Raw genomic sequence first — 14,745 nt, 5'->3', positions numbered from 1 at the left:
AAAATAATTCATTTTTTAAAACAATTATATTTTGGAAGCAAACATAAATGTTATTTATCTGCAAATGTCATAATCCATTAAACCATTTGGGCTGTAGCCATGTCTAATCATATATTAACATAGTAGAATTTGCAAAAAAAATCCTTTTTTTATTTAAAATATCTCAAAAAGTAAACCATAGGTTATATTTTACACAGGAACTAGGAACATCAGAGTCCTAGAAAGTGTATGCAATTGATCAATTTCCCATTTTAATACTTAAACCAACTAAAATAAATCACTACTTGCTAGGCATAATGCCTTTTATTGACTTTGTATCAATCTGTTTTCTTCAAACAGTATATTCCAAATTCTACTTTGAATAATTTTTTTGCTGACTTTGGCACATCATTTTAATTTGCATTGCAAGGATATCCTTTTCCAATTGAATTTTCCCTTGTTCGGTCATATTTCCAGATACCATAATTGAAATTCATTTTATGTTAATCTGCTAATTAATATTTTTGTCACATGAATGTAATTAAATTCTCCCCTTAGGTGCAAAATGCCAAAAGCAAATATTTTAATTCTATTTATTATTTCTATTTAGCCCAGAGGAAATGGAATTTATCAAGCCATCTGAAAAAGTATCAAGATAGTATTAAAAAATCATCCTATTTCAAACACACCAGGAATTACAGTGCTCATTTGATGGTTGTAATGTGTTTAATAATTAATTCAGAACATGTATTGACATATATATGAATGTTATTGGCTATGCTATAAGAATATTTAAATAGGTCTTTAAGCTGCAAATATTGCTGATATCTTCATCACAGCAAGTCGTCTAAGGTCAATCTGCAACTATACATTAGGATCAAGGGTGTCCAAACTTATACCTTAAGGAACAGGCCTGATGTTAATTTTCTCCCTACATGTGATTTAGAGAGACATTCCAGTATAAACTGTTCTCTATAGCACAGGGGCATGCATGAGGTACCAATCTCAGAGCTTTGCAGACTTCTTATTGCTATGTTTGCATCATGACCATAGTACCCCCATAATTAAAACAAATGAAGATGAGTAATCCACCTGGGTTTTTAGAGAACACGCTTATATGGCCTGTCTGCAGGGTCAGACTGGGAAATCAGACTGGCCCTGGAAATTTGTATGGCCCGCCCCAGCCCCACCTCCCCTCTGACTCAGCCACACCCCCTCAGGCTCAGCCCCACCCTCTCCAGCTCAGCTCAGCCCCGCCCCTTTCTGGCTCATGGCCCAATCCGGCCCTGTTTACATAAACCCAACTTAAAACGGCAACATACAACACAGAAGCCACACTGTTTGCCAACTGCTTAGTTTTGTGTACAGTGGGAACTGTTTACTATAGTACTGGCACAGAAAATATGCTATATTTAATTACATGCTCAATAGCAGTGCAGTTCATTCGTTTTCTACATACATTTGTGACAAATCTATGTAGAAAACAAATGAACTGCACTGCTATTGAGCATGCAATTAAATATAGCATATTTTCCGTGCCAGTATTATATTCCAGCATGCAATGTTTGCATTATAAAGCCCCTTTTTATAAAATAGAAAATAAGGATATGCAGGTATTGTTTATATTGTGCTCTACATTTTTTTAAGTTAACAGTAACACACACATGGTCAATAGTAGCATGATTAATTAAAATTTGCAATTAAAGTGACATGAAACACAAAAACTTTATTTCATGATTTAGGTAGAACATACAATTTTAAAAAAACTTTGCAGTTTACTTCTATTAACAAATTTGCTTCATTCACTTGGTATCATTTGTTGAAGAAGCAGCAATGGGTGAGCCAATGACAATCGGTATATATATAAGCAGCCACCAATCAGCAGCTAGAACCCTAGGTTCTTTGCTGCTTTTGAGCTTACCTAGATAAACCTTTCAGCAAAGGATAACAAAAGATGAGAAGGAAGAAAATGAAATATTAGAAGTAAATTGGAAAGTTGTTTAAAATGGTATGCTCTGTCTAAATCATAACTGTCTTATTATGAATTTAATGACCCTTTAAAATTGTGAATTAGGGCTATATCCACTAATATAAGATAACTCAGTATGTAGCATCCATCTCATGTTTTAAAGTAACTATTAAAAGTGAAGCATATTACGATTCATTTTTTTCTACTAGTTTGTAAAAACTGACTATGGGCTCCATGTACTAAGCCGTCAATTCATCCGTCATTGTAGACGCGGATAAACTCGCCGTTACTCGCCGCGGGCGAAATGGTGTCCGCTGTCGCTATGTACTAATATTCCCCCAATAAATAGACAAGTCTAGCCCGCCGCGAGCAGTTGCGGATTGTTGATAAATTTGACGCCTCGCTCGCCGCGACTAAGCTGATGTACTTAACTTTCAGTTGAATTGTCTGGCCAATTATTAACACGTGACATGCAAGGTGTCACGAACATCATAGTAGTCACGGGAATAGAATTTTGCTCCTATAAAAGTTCAACTTATCTAAACAACTTTATTATTGTTCAAAATTTTTTGAAGAGTGATAACAGAGCGTTATTTTTGTAATATTTATTTACAATTTGGATATGGCTTCATCTGGATCTGATAATATATAAATATGAATATAAAAATAATTATAAAGATTGACAACTATACAATACAATTTAAAATATAGATTACTCTTTAATTACAGTCGACAAATTGGGCGCAATTTATGTACATGGAAATGAGAGACAAATTAGACGCCAGTTATGCTGTAAGTACAATGCTGATATTACTGCCTTTTATATATGTCTAGACTGGCGTCTAGATTGACTTTCCTATTGTTTTGTACCTTGCCCGCCACCTAAAAGGTGGCGAGGCAAAAATAACGAGGTGGGAGCGGAAATTGTAGCGAGCAGACAAATAGATTTTTTAGTACATTCGTTTTTGGCGAGTTGGTGGTCAAATGTGTCTAATTACAGTGAAAAATGGAGCGGTAGCGAGGTTTGGCGGATAAGTACACTCGCAATTTTAAAGATGCGAGTTTTAACATAATTGACGGCTTTGTACATATCAGTTTGCGAATTTTGACGCGAGATTTGTTGCGGGTAGCTCGCTGACTGCTTAGTACATGGAGCCCTATGACTGTTTCTCCAGTAATATGGCTGACTCAGATCTTAAGGCATCAGGTCTATAACAAGATCAAACGTTCTTACCTGTATTTATACTTAATCTCCAGCCAATATCAGTGCTTGCTATTAGATAGACCTTTGCAGAAACTATTGGTTTTCCCAAATACCCTTGTGCCCTCTGCAGCTTCAGGATGTAATTTCACATTCGGTACAGAAAAAATGGAAGACACTGTGGGGAAAAATATAAGCTGTGTAAAACATATGTTCAGACATTATGGCTGGGTAGAAAGGCAAATTATTCTGCTGAATATTGGTAAGAAATAAGAATCTATATATGCATTTGTTTTAAAATGTATTTAAAAAAACAAACAAACTTTGAATGGCAGTCAATGAGAAGCTGACATATCCTATATCCAAATTATATGGAATAATGGAAATGTCTATTACAAAACTGTGTATTCCAGCTCTTATTCCAGCTCTGCTATGTTCAATATGTTTGTTTTCTGAATGTGTTTACAAGTATATTCATCATATGGAATTGGAGTATGCATCAACTGCAGCTGGATATGTGTTTCATAACGATTATCTTCCAGACACAGAGAGACCATATTTCTGTAACTTGAAATTTCACTAGAGGCATTTAACGAAAAAACCTTCCTTTAAAATATAATGATTTTTCATCTTTATTCTCCCCCCTTCAAAAGGTTTCACTGCTCCTGATGTTTAACGTTATGCAAAGACGTGTTTCTGCCAATGAATATCGCCTTATGGTTATGCTTCTGCAAATAACCTGCTGTGAGCTGATAAAAGGATTAATGCAGCCAAAATTCTTAATCTGTGAAATTACAAATTAAATTCTCATATTAAAAATACCACCCTGAGGTATTTTTTGTGGTTTTAATTCCCCTCTGGTGTTCTGCATACATTGTGCTTCTTAATGACTAGGAAAAGATTCTCTCGGCTGGCAGCCTGCTGCACAGTGATAATATGTAGGCATTTACTTTAGTGATAGAGCTGGGTTTAACCACTGACTGATAAACTAAGTGGCAACTGGGTAATAACTCCATATTAAGTGAAAAGTACTACTAGAGAATGCAGAATTGAGAGACTATCAAAATCCTAGCTGTGCTTAATCATTCATTCAGATCGGATTGAGATGTCACAACTGTAAAATGATCACAGTAGAGAGGCCCAACTTCAATGTTGGGCAAAAAAAAAAAAGATTTAATTTTTCTTTTGCCTGGCAAATGATAGATTTCACAAATGGCAAATCAAACACGTCTTCTAGGCTTTATGTGTAGAGACGTCAACAATAATTTGCTATGTTTGTATAACCGTATTTATTTCTTAAAAGGTTCCCAAATGTATGTGATTTTTTTTTTAAATAGTCTTTTATTGAGGTTTTGCGCAAAAGAAAACATATAGTAAATGTCATGACACGGCTGGCATAAATCTCATGGAACACAGTACAATGTTATAAGAAAGAGGCAAAGTGAATGATAAAATATTGACATCTGAAACCTCCATTTTGTAGTTTTAGAAGCGTATATGAATTGTGATATAAGTAAAATAGGTGGTGTATGATAGTCATATCAGAGACCCTATTGGATCTAATTACACTTAGTGAGTTTTGAAAATATAATTGTAACAACAATAGTAAAAAGTAGATAAACTTATATTAGATTCAGGAGAATTTTTCAGCGGGTAAACACCGCTTGAGATAAAGCTAAATAAGCTAAACACAATGTGGGCCACTCATGGGCCTAGTATAAATAGTATGGCTGTGAATTATATTTTGACATAACCAGCATTTTATTTCCAAACACCTATAAGTCATTAATTTTAACTATGTAGTTCCAAAATGTCCTATCCTTGGGATATGGATAAACTATAATACTTTAGGAAGCTCCAAGGCAAAGTAAGGCTATCGCTATGGTATATTTAGACTAAACTAGAGAATTTGTAGCCTTTGAGCATTATGCCTGGTTTAGTGCCCTATAACCTTTGTACAGCTGATGAGGTACATAGTGGTAGTTATTTAGGAGCTAACAAATGTTTAAGTTTGTAAATACCCTTATGATTGTGTAAAGCTATTTCATGGCCTAAATGTAATTAAAATAATCCCTGGAGGAAGACTAGATGTTGTTATGACCGAAATTAAGGTATGTGATTATAATATTTAGGCTAGAGGACAATAAGTTTTGTGCCTATAATAAAGTTTGGCTGCCACCGTGTCTCACTTAGCCTGAAGTGTCCCAAGTTTTAAACTGGGGGGTTCTGTGGGAGCTTAATGTAAGGAGAGATTGAAGGTCTATTGTCCTCTATGTCTATGATGAGTAAAGGTATTGTGAGCAATAAATATCTGAAGTGGCTTACAGTCCCTCCTAGGTGAAAGAGATTTATTATGTGTAGTCTATGGATCCTTTTACTGCTATGAGTGGTAAACTGAATACAGGTGAATAAACTGGACCTCTGACTGTATAATACTGTGTGACTCTTCCTCTTGGCAATTATGGCATATAAAGTCTCTGTATAAAGGATATTAATCCTAATGTTACTGTTGCACTCTTTAGTAAATCAGTCATAGGGGTACGCTCAGATCCCTGAAAGTGCTTGAACCTCTAATATGTGCGGGCCCTTCACTCAATCATGTATAGAAATATAATATAGAATCAGAGTAAGTCCCCCATCCCAGGCCACTGACAGTAGGGTCAACCCGACTCTACAATAAAGTAATAAAAGAGCGTAAGGGACCATTGTAAACTATCACAATGGTTATGTAGAAGTGTATATTACAGGGAGGTAATATCCAATCTTACTAGAAACTCTAAAGTGGGTGATTCAATCAGAAAAGAACCTATGCAGATACAAGTTGTCACATCCTACATCATAAAGGGCTAGATTACAGTCAGATAACAAGTTTTCTAGGAATCATATGACCTGTAAAACTGTAGAGGACCACATTGGATAAACACATACAATATCATTTGTAATAGCTATATTATGGTATACTATAGGGGACTATAAAAGCATGTAAAACCTGGTATTTCTGAGCAGTGGCTTAGATAATGGACATGGTGTACATAGTAAGTTACTTAAGTCCATTGGATAAACACCTTATACATAACTATCTGCCTAGAATCATTTCATCACTTCTCACTCCTACATATGGAGAAGGCTTAAGGCTCATTTTGGGCCGAGGCTCTCTGGTTCTAAGTAGCTCTCTGTTACAAGTAGCAAGAGTTAGCACACTGGAGTTAGAAACTGGAGGTTGAAACTGCAGACCAACTGACAGGTAAACTTAATAACTATACTTCTACACAATGCTCTCTATGCCTTTTCTGCTCTCTCTGTCTTCCCTTCTCCTAAAAATCACTGCATGTCCCTATAACAACAATCCCCACACTATCCATATCTCCCCCTCCCTTCTCTCATCCCCTATGCTGTCCTCTCATGAACTACTTTGTTTCCTTAGAAACACTTCCCCCTCTAACTCTCCTGTGTCTAATCATTCCCACTCCTACAAATCTCACTCTCACCTTCTGTCTCTCTCACTGCTACTACTGCTTGCTGCTGGTGATGTCTCTACTAACCCTGGCCCTGCAACAATCGCCACACTTTTACACTCTCGCTCCATCTCCCACTGCAAAAATCCTAGGTCACGCAATACCAACAATCTCATCTCAATTAACACACAGCGCCTAACCCCTCCCTTTTCTTGTGCCCTCTGGAATGCTCGCTCCGTCTGTAACAAGCTTACAACTGTTCACAACCTGTTTGTTTCCAATGCTTTCAACCTCTTAGCTATTACTGAAACCTGGCTATCTTCCTCTGACACTGCTTCCATTGCTGCTCTCACACATGGTGGTCTTCACTTTAGCCACACACCTAGGCCAGGTGAGAGACACGGTGGCGGTGTTGGCATCTTACTCTCCCCCTCCTGCTCCTATCAGTACCTATCCCCATTTCCATCTCTCTCCTTTTCTTCCTTTGAAGTCCACTGCATTCGCCTGTTCTCCCCTCTCTCTCTCAGAGTGGCAGTTATCTATCGCCCTCCTGGACCAACTTCCCAATTCCTTGACAACTTTGCTGCCTGGCTTCCTTACTTTCTCTCCACAAATACACCTGCTCTAATCCTAGGGGACTTCAACATCCCCATTGACAACCCATCTGCCCCTGCTGCCTCTAAACTTCTCTCACTCATTAACTCCTTCGGCCTCTCACAATCCACCCTATTCCCTACCCACCGCGATGGACACTCAATTGATCTGGTATTCTCCTATCTCTGCTCTCTCTCTAATGTTGCATGTCGCCCATTTCCCATCTCAGACCACCATCTGCTCACCTTTAATCCTAATATAGATACTAAACCTACTTCCCCCTCTTGCCCCAGCACCAGCAGAAATCTGCACACTGTGGACGCTCCCCAACTCTCCAATCTTATTCAACTACGCCTCCCCCACACTTCCACGATATCCTGCCCTGACCTTGCTATAATCCACTATAATAATACTCTCTCTGCTGCACTTGACACTCTCGCTCCACCCCAACCTCGCAAAGCCCCACGTCAGCTCCAACCCTGGCACTCCCAACAAACGCGTCACCTACAAAAATGCTCCCACACTGCTGAGCGTGCCTGGAGGAAATCCCGCTCTGAACATGATTTCATGCACTATAAGTTCATTCTCTACTCTTACACCTCTGCCCTTCGCTTAGCTAAGCAAACCTACTTCTCCTCTCTTATATCCACTCACTCCTCAAACCCTAAAAGACTCTTCTCTATTTTCAACTCTCTGCTCTACCCACCTGCACCACCCCCCTCATCTGCATTCAGTGCTCAAGACCTCGCTGACTATTTTCTCAATAAAACACTTGCAATCCGAGGAAACATCCCAACACAAACCTGCAATCTCCCAACTCCGCTCCCAGTCACCCCCTCTGCCACTCTCTGCACCCTCCTCCCAACCACTGAGAGTAAAGTGGCTTCCCTTTTGTCTTCCTCACACCTCACTACCTGCCCACTTGACCCTATTCCTTCACATCTAATCCCTCCTCTGTCTACCACCCTCACTCCGGCTCTTACTCACATATTTAACCTATCCCTTTCTACCGGCTCATTCCCTGCCTCCTTCAAACATGCGAAGGTCACCCCCATCCTCAAAAAACCCTCCCTCGACCCTAACTCCCCTGCAAACTACCGCCCCATATCACTGCTCCCACTAGCTTCAAAACTCCTTGAAAAACTAGTTTTCAATCGTTTAACCCACTTCCTGTCCTCCAACTCATTGCTCGACCCCCTGCAATCTGGCTTCCATCCCCAACACTCAACTGAAACTGCCCTCACCAAGGTTACTAATGATCTCCTTTCTGCTAAAAACAAAGGCTACTACTCTATACTCATCTTACTTGACCTATCTGCTGCCTTTGACACTGTTGACCATCTCCTTCTCCTACAGTCTCTCAGTTCTCTTGGTCTCTGTGACACTGCCCTCTCCTGGATTCACTCTTATCTCTCTAACAGATCCTTCTCAGTCTCTTTTGCTGGTGACTCCTCCTCTCTATTGCCCCTGTCTGTTGGAGTACCTCAAGGCTCTGTCCTGGGTCCTCTACTCTTCTCTATTTACACTTCTTCACTGGGTAAACTTATCAACAGCTATGGCTTCAGCTATCACCTCTATGCTGATGATACCCAGATCTACCTTTCCACCCCTGCACTCTCTCCTTCTGTCAACTCTCACATCAGCGACTGCTTATCTGGCATTTCCTCCTGGATGGCCTCTCACCACCTAAAAATAAATATGTCCAAGACCAAACTACTTATATTCCCCCCTCTAGCTCCACTCCAGTCTTTAATTTTTCTATCACTGTTGGCGGCACCACTATCTCCCCATCACCCCAAGTCCGCTGCCTCGGAGTCACGCTTGACTCAAATCTGTCCTTCATTCCCCACATCCAACTGCTCTCTTCATCCTGCCGCAACCACCTACGCAATATCTCCAAAATTCGCCCGTTTCTGAGTGCTCAAACTACCAAACAGCTCATCCACTCCCTGGTAATTTCCCGACTTGACTACTGTAACAACTTACTAACTGGCCTCCCTCTCTCCCGCCTCTCTCCCCTCCAATCCGTCCTAAATGCATCTGCCAGACTAATCCACCTCTCTCAACGCTCTGTTTCTGCTGCACCAACCCTCTGGAACGCACTTCCTCGAGATGTCAGACTTGCCCCTAACCTCTCCTCCTTTAAATGTTCCCTAAAGACCTTTCTGTTCAGGGAAGCTTATCACCCGACTTATTAACAAACTAACTTTAATTAACTAACAGTTGCCCTCTATCTCCTCACTAATAGCATTCTCACCTCTGCAGTCCCCACCTCCTGTTTCCAATCCTCCTACCCATCTAGATTGTAAGTTCCCACGGGAACAGGGCCCTCAATTCCCCCTGTATTTGTCTGTAAAATTTTGTGTCTTATCGTATTGTTTCTCCACTGTACTGTTATCCTTGTACCCATGGGCAGCGCTGCGGAATCTGTTGGCGCTTTATAAATAAAGAATAATAATAATAATAATATCTTATGAAATATATTACATCCAATATAACCTAACAAAGCTTACTGTGATGATATATAATGGATTCAAGTAACTTAGTCAGTATTTTGGGATAAATATAAACTATATAACCCGAACAAACTTATTTGCAACCAATAAACAATAAAACCCTAGGCTAGCATACATATCCTAGTTTAAAGTTGCACATATTGTTCAGCTGGTTTTGGATGATATGGATCCGTGATCGCTGAGAAGTTCTTTCAAGTGTCTCTGATGTTTTAGTACTTCTCTTCATCTGTGTGTCATTAGTGTAATTGCAATAAGTAGATGGTGGTCTCCGGGTTGTTTTGGCTAGTTTAATATTATCTTGAGTTTCCTTAAGTTTCCGTAACCTCTCCTGGTCTGCTGGCATGACTGTAGTTGCACCGGTCTGAGGTGTCTCTGCTGCCTCAGCTTTCCTGTGTGCCTGAGTTCCGCCATGCGTGATCTCTCCTCATTGCGCATCACGGGGTTGAGATGTATAAGGTGAAACCGGAGGACTACGCCGGGGCCCACGACATCACTCCGGGTAAGCTGAAAACTCACAAAGTTGAAATACAAAGTTTCAGGTGGCACTATTGCAGGAGATAGATTAGTGTCAGGCTGCAGCATGACAATGCAAATCTCGTGTTGGTGGTCCAGTTGGGAACTTAAACCTTACAAAAGAGATATAGCTAGCTCTATAGTGAGAGAGAGCAGACGCTGGCTATGTTTAAGCATTAATCAACTGTTTTACCCAGGTCACCGGGGGGATGTTAGAAATCAGATGAGTAGGTCTCTACCTCAGCTTCCAATGGGCCAGTTTAAGGCTCAAGCCGGGTCGTAGCTCACAAATAAGGGTATCCTCTGATATATTAGGTGAAATCGCTTCTCAAAATATAGCTTAATGATAAAGATGGCTAAATTAATTGTAGATAGCTGTTGATTTATCCATTGTAAGCACGGAGCCTCTGAAAACTGCAACCTGTCATGGCCGTCACCTAGACACGCCCCCCACAAATGTATGTGATTTTATGTACAATATTTTTTTTTCTTATATGGCTATGCCACCCCAAAGACTATCGCCTAGATTACGAGTTCTGCGTTAGCTTTAAAAAGCAGCGTTAGGGGGTCCTAATTCTGCTTTTTACCTAACGCTGGTATTACGAGTCTGACAGGTAGAGGCTCACCGCTCACCTTTTTTTTCCGCGATTTGAGGCTACCGCAAATCCCCTTACGTCAATTGCGTATCCTATCTTTTCTTTGGGATTTGCCTAATGATGGTATTACGAGTCTTGGAGAAAGTGAGCGGTAGAGCCTCTACCTCCAAGACTCCAACCGCAAAAAAAAGTCAGTAGTTAAAGGTTTTATGGGCTAACGCCGGAACATAAAGCTCTTAACTACAGTGCTAAAAGTACACTAACACCCATAAACTACCTATGAGCCCCTAAACAGAGGCCCCCCCACATCGCAAACCCTATAATAATTTTTTTTAACCCCTAATCTTCCGACCGGACTGCCACCTACATTATCCCTATGAACCCCTAATCTGCTGTCCCTAACATCGCCGACACCTATATTATATTTATTACCCCCTAATCTGCCCCCCCCAACCTCGCCGCCACATACCTACACTTATTAACCCCTAATCTGCCGACCGGACATCGCCGCCACTATAATAAATGTATTAACCCCTAAACCGCCGCACTCCCACCTCGCAAACACTATAATAAATTTTATTAACCCCTAATCTGCCCTCCCTAACATCGCCGCTACCTACCTACAATTATTAACCCCTAATCTCCCGCCCCCAACGTGGCTGATACTATAATAAAGTTATTAACCCCTAAATCTAAGTTTAACCCTAACTACCCCCTAAATTAAATATAATTTAAATATAACGAAATAAAATTACTATCATTAAATAAATTAATCCTATTTAAAAATAAATACTTACCTATAAAATAAACCCTAATATAGCTACAATATAATTAATAAATTACATCATAGCTATTTTAGGGTTTATATTTATTTTACAGGCAACTTTGTATTTATTTTAACTAGGTACAATAGCTATTAAATAGTTAATAACTATTTAATAGCTACCTAGTTAAAATAATTACAAAATTACCTGTAAAATAAATCCTAACCTAAGTTACAAATACACCTAACACTACACTATCAATAAATTAATTAAATAAATTAAATACAATTATATAAACTCAAATACAATTAAATAAACTAACCTATAGTACAAAAAACACTAAATTACAAAAAATAAAAAAATATTACAAGAATTTTAATCTAATTACACCTAATCTAAGCCCCCTTATAAAATAAAAAAGCCCCCCAAAATAATAAAATTTCCCTACCCTATACTAAATTACAAAAGTAATAAGCTCTATTACCAGCCCTTAAAAGGGCTTTTTGCGGGGCATTGCCCCAAAGTAATCAGCTCTTTTACCTGTAAAAAAAAATACAATCCCCCCCCAACATTACAACACACCACCCACACACCCCTACTCTAAAACCACCCGATCCTCCCTTAAAAAACCTAACACTCCTTCCGGAGCGGAGCCATCTCCTATCCAGCGACGCGGAGCCATCCTCTTCTTCCGTCGGACTAACGACGAATGAAGGTTCCTTTAAATGACGTCATCCAAGATGGTGTCTCTCGAATTCCGATTGGCTGAGTATTCTATCAGCCAATCGGAATTAAGGTAGGAAAAATCTGATTGGTTGATGCTATCAGCCAATCAGATTGAAGTTCAATCCGATTGGCTGATTGGATGAGCCAATAGAATGTGAGGTCAATTCTAGTGGCTCATCCAATCAGCCAATCGGATTGAACTTCAATCTGATTGGCTGATAGCATCAACCAATCAGATTTTTCCTACCTTAATTCCGATTGGCTGATAGGATTCTATCAGCCAATCGGAATTCGAGGGGCCCCATCTTGGATGACGTCATTTAAAGGAACCTTCATTCGTTGTTAGTCCGTCGGAAGAAGAGGATGGCTCCACGTCGGCTGGATAGAAGATGGCTCTGCTCCGCTCCGGAAGGATGAAGATAGAAGATGCCGCCTGGATGAAGATGTCTTCCGGTCCGGATGTCCTCTTCTGCCCGGATAGGATGAAGACTTCTGCCGGTCCGGATGTCCTCTTCTGCCCGGATAGGATGAAGACTTCTGCCGGTCCGGATGTCCTCTTCTGTTCCATCGGTGGCCGGCTGGCTGAACACGGCTCAAGGTAGGGTGATCTTCAGGGGGGTAGTGTTAGGTTTTTTTAAGGGGGGATCGGGTGGTTTTAGAGTATGGGTGTGTGGGTGGTGGGTTGTAATGTTGGGGGGTGGGTTGTATTTTTTTTTACAGGTAAAAGAGCTGATTACTTTGGGGCAATGCCCTGCAAAAAGCCCTTTTAAGGGCTGGTAATAGAGCTGATTACTTTTGTAATTTAGTATAGGGCATGGAAATTTTATTATTTTGGGGGGCTTTTTTATTTTATTAGGGGGCTTAGATCAGGTGTAATTAGATTAAAATTCTTGTAATATTTTTTTATTTTTTGTAATTTAGTGGGGGGGGTTGTACTATAGGTTAGTTTATTTAATTGTATTTGAGTTTAGATAATTCTATTTAATTTATTTAATTAATTTATTGATAGTGTAGTGTTAGGTGTATTTGTAACTTAGGTTAGGATTTATTTTACAGGTAATTTTGTAAATATTTTAACTAGGTAGCTATTAAATAGTTATTAACTATTTAATAGCTATTGTACCTAGTTAAAATAAATACAAAGTTGCCTGTAAAATAAATATAAACCCTAAAATAGCTACAATGTAACTATTAGTTATATTGTATCTATCTTATGGTTTAAGTATTTAGTTTTAAATAGGAACAATTTATTTAATTATAGTAAATTTATTTTGTTTTATTTAAATTATATTTAACTTAGGGGGGGTGTTAGGGTTAGGGTTAGACTTAGGTTTAGGGGTTAATAACTTTATTATAGTAGCGGCGACGTTGGGGGCGGGAGATTGGGGTTAATAATTGTAGGTAGGTTGCGGCGATGTTAGGGAGGGCAGATTAGGGGTTAATAAAATTTATTATAGTGTTTGCGAGGTGGGAGTGCAGCGGTTTAGGGGTTAATACATTTATTATAGTGGTGGCGATGTCCGGTCGGCAGATTAGGGGTTAATAAGTGTTGGTAGGTGGCGGCGAGGTTGGGGGGGGGCAGATTAGGGGGTAATAAATATAATGTAGGTGTCGACAATGTTAGAGACAGCAGATTAGGGGTTCATAGCTATAATGTAGGTTGCGGCAGTGTCCGGAGCGGCAGATTAGGGGTTAATAGTATAATGCAGGTGTCAGCGATAGTGGGGGCGGAAGATTAGGGGTTAATAAGTGTAAGGTTAGGGGTGTTTAGACTCGGGGTTCATGTTAGGGTGTTAGGTGTAGACTTAGAAAGTGTTTCCCCATAGGAAACAATGGGGCTGCGTTAGGAGCTGAACGCTGCTTTTTTGCAGGTGTTAGGTTTTTTTCAGCCAGCTCAGCCCCATTGTATCGAGCACGTTTTAGCCAGCTTACCGCTACCGTAGGCAACGCTGGTATTGAGAGTTGAAGGGAAGCTAAATTTGCTCAACGCTCCCTTTTCTGAGGCTAACGCAGTCACTTAGACAACTCGTAATACCAGCGTTGTCTTAAGGGTGCAGTGGAAAAAAAAGGCTCGTTAGCACCGCGGGTCTTTACCGACAAAACTCGTAATCTAGGCGTATATTAGTATAATTCTGTGATAGAAAAAATGAAAACAGTGAGGAATTTGTGTGTACCAGAAATAGTGCTCGTTTTGTGTCACTAAAGACCATTGATGCTTAAGCAGTTCTAAGCTGAAGCCACCATGAGCAATTTGGAATCCAAGGGTTGTGATATCCTGTTAAGAGTGAATGGCACTATGGTTCACAGACACGTTGCTGGTGGTGATTTATTTAACGGACACCTAAAAATAAATGTTTTTTTCATTTTTTTTCAAATTTTTCATATGAATATAAAACCTTTGAAGATTTGAAGAAAAACAATTGCTTTATTAC

The 14,745-nt window shown here is 39.6% G+C and overlaps 1 protein-coding gene across 1 annotated transcript in view; it reads right to left on the bottom strand.

Annotated features, from left to right (window-relative positions):
* CDK14 (cyclin dependent kinase 14) overlaps positions 1–14,745 on the bottom strand; it is a 1,122,917-nt gene that overhangs the window by 166,486 nt on the left and 941,686 nt on the right. The window contains exon 14 of the mRNA XM_053714025.1: positions 3,183–3,327. Within this exon, the coding sequence (XP_053570000.1) occupies positions 3,212–3,327 (116 nt within the window). The 3' untranslated portion in view covers positions 3,183–3,211. The remainder of the gene's footprint in view (positions 1–3,182; positions 3,328–14,745) is intronic.

The sequence above is a fragment of the Bombina bombina genome, chromosome 5 (genome assembly GCF_027579735.1).
Source record: "Bombina bombina isolate aBomBom1 chromosome 5, aBomBom1.pri, whole genome shotgun sequence".
Lineage (NCBI taxonomy): Eukaryota > Metazoa > Chordata > Amphibia > Anura > Bombinatoridae > Bombina > Bombina bombina.
This window is presented reverse-complemented; position numbering and strand designations above follow the sequence as displayed.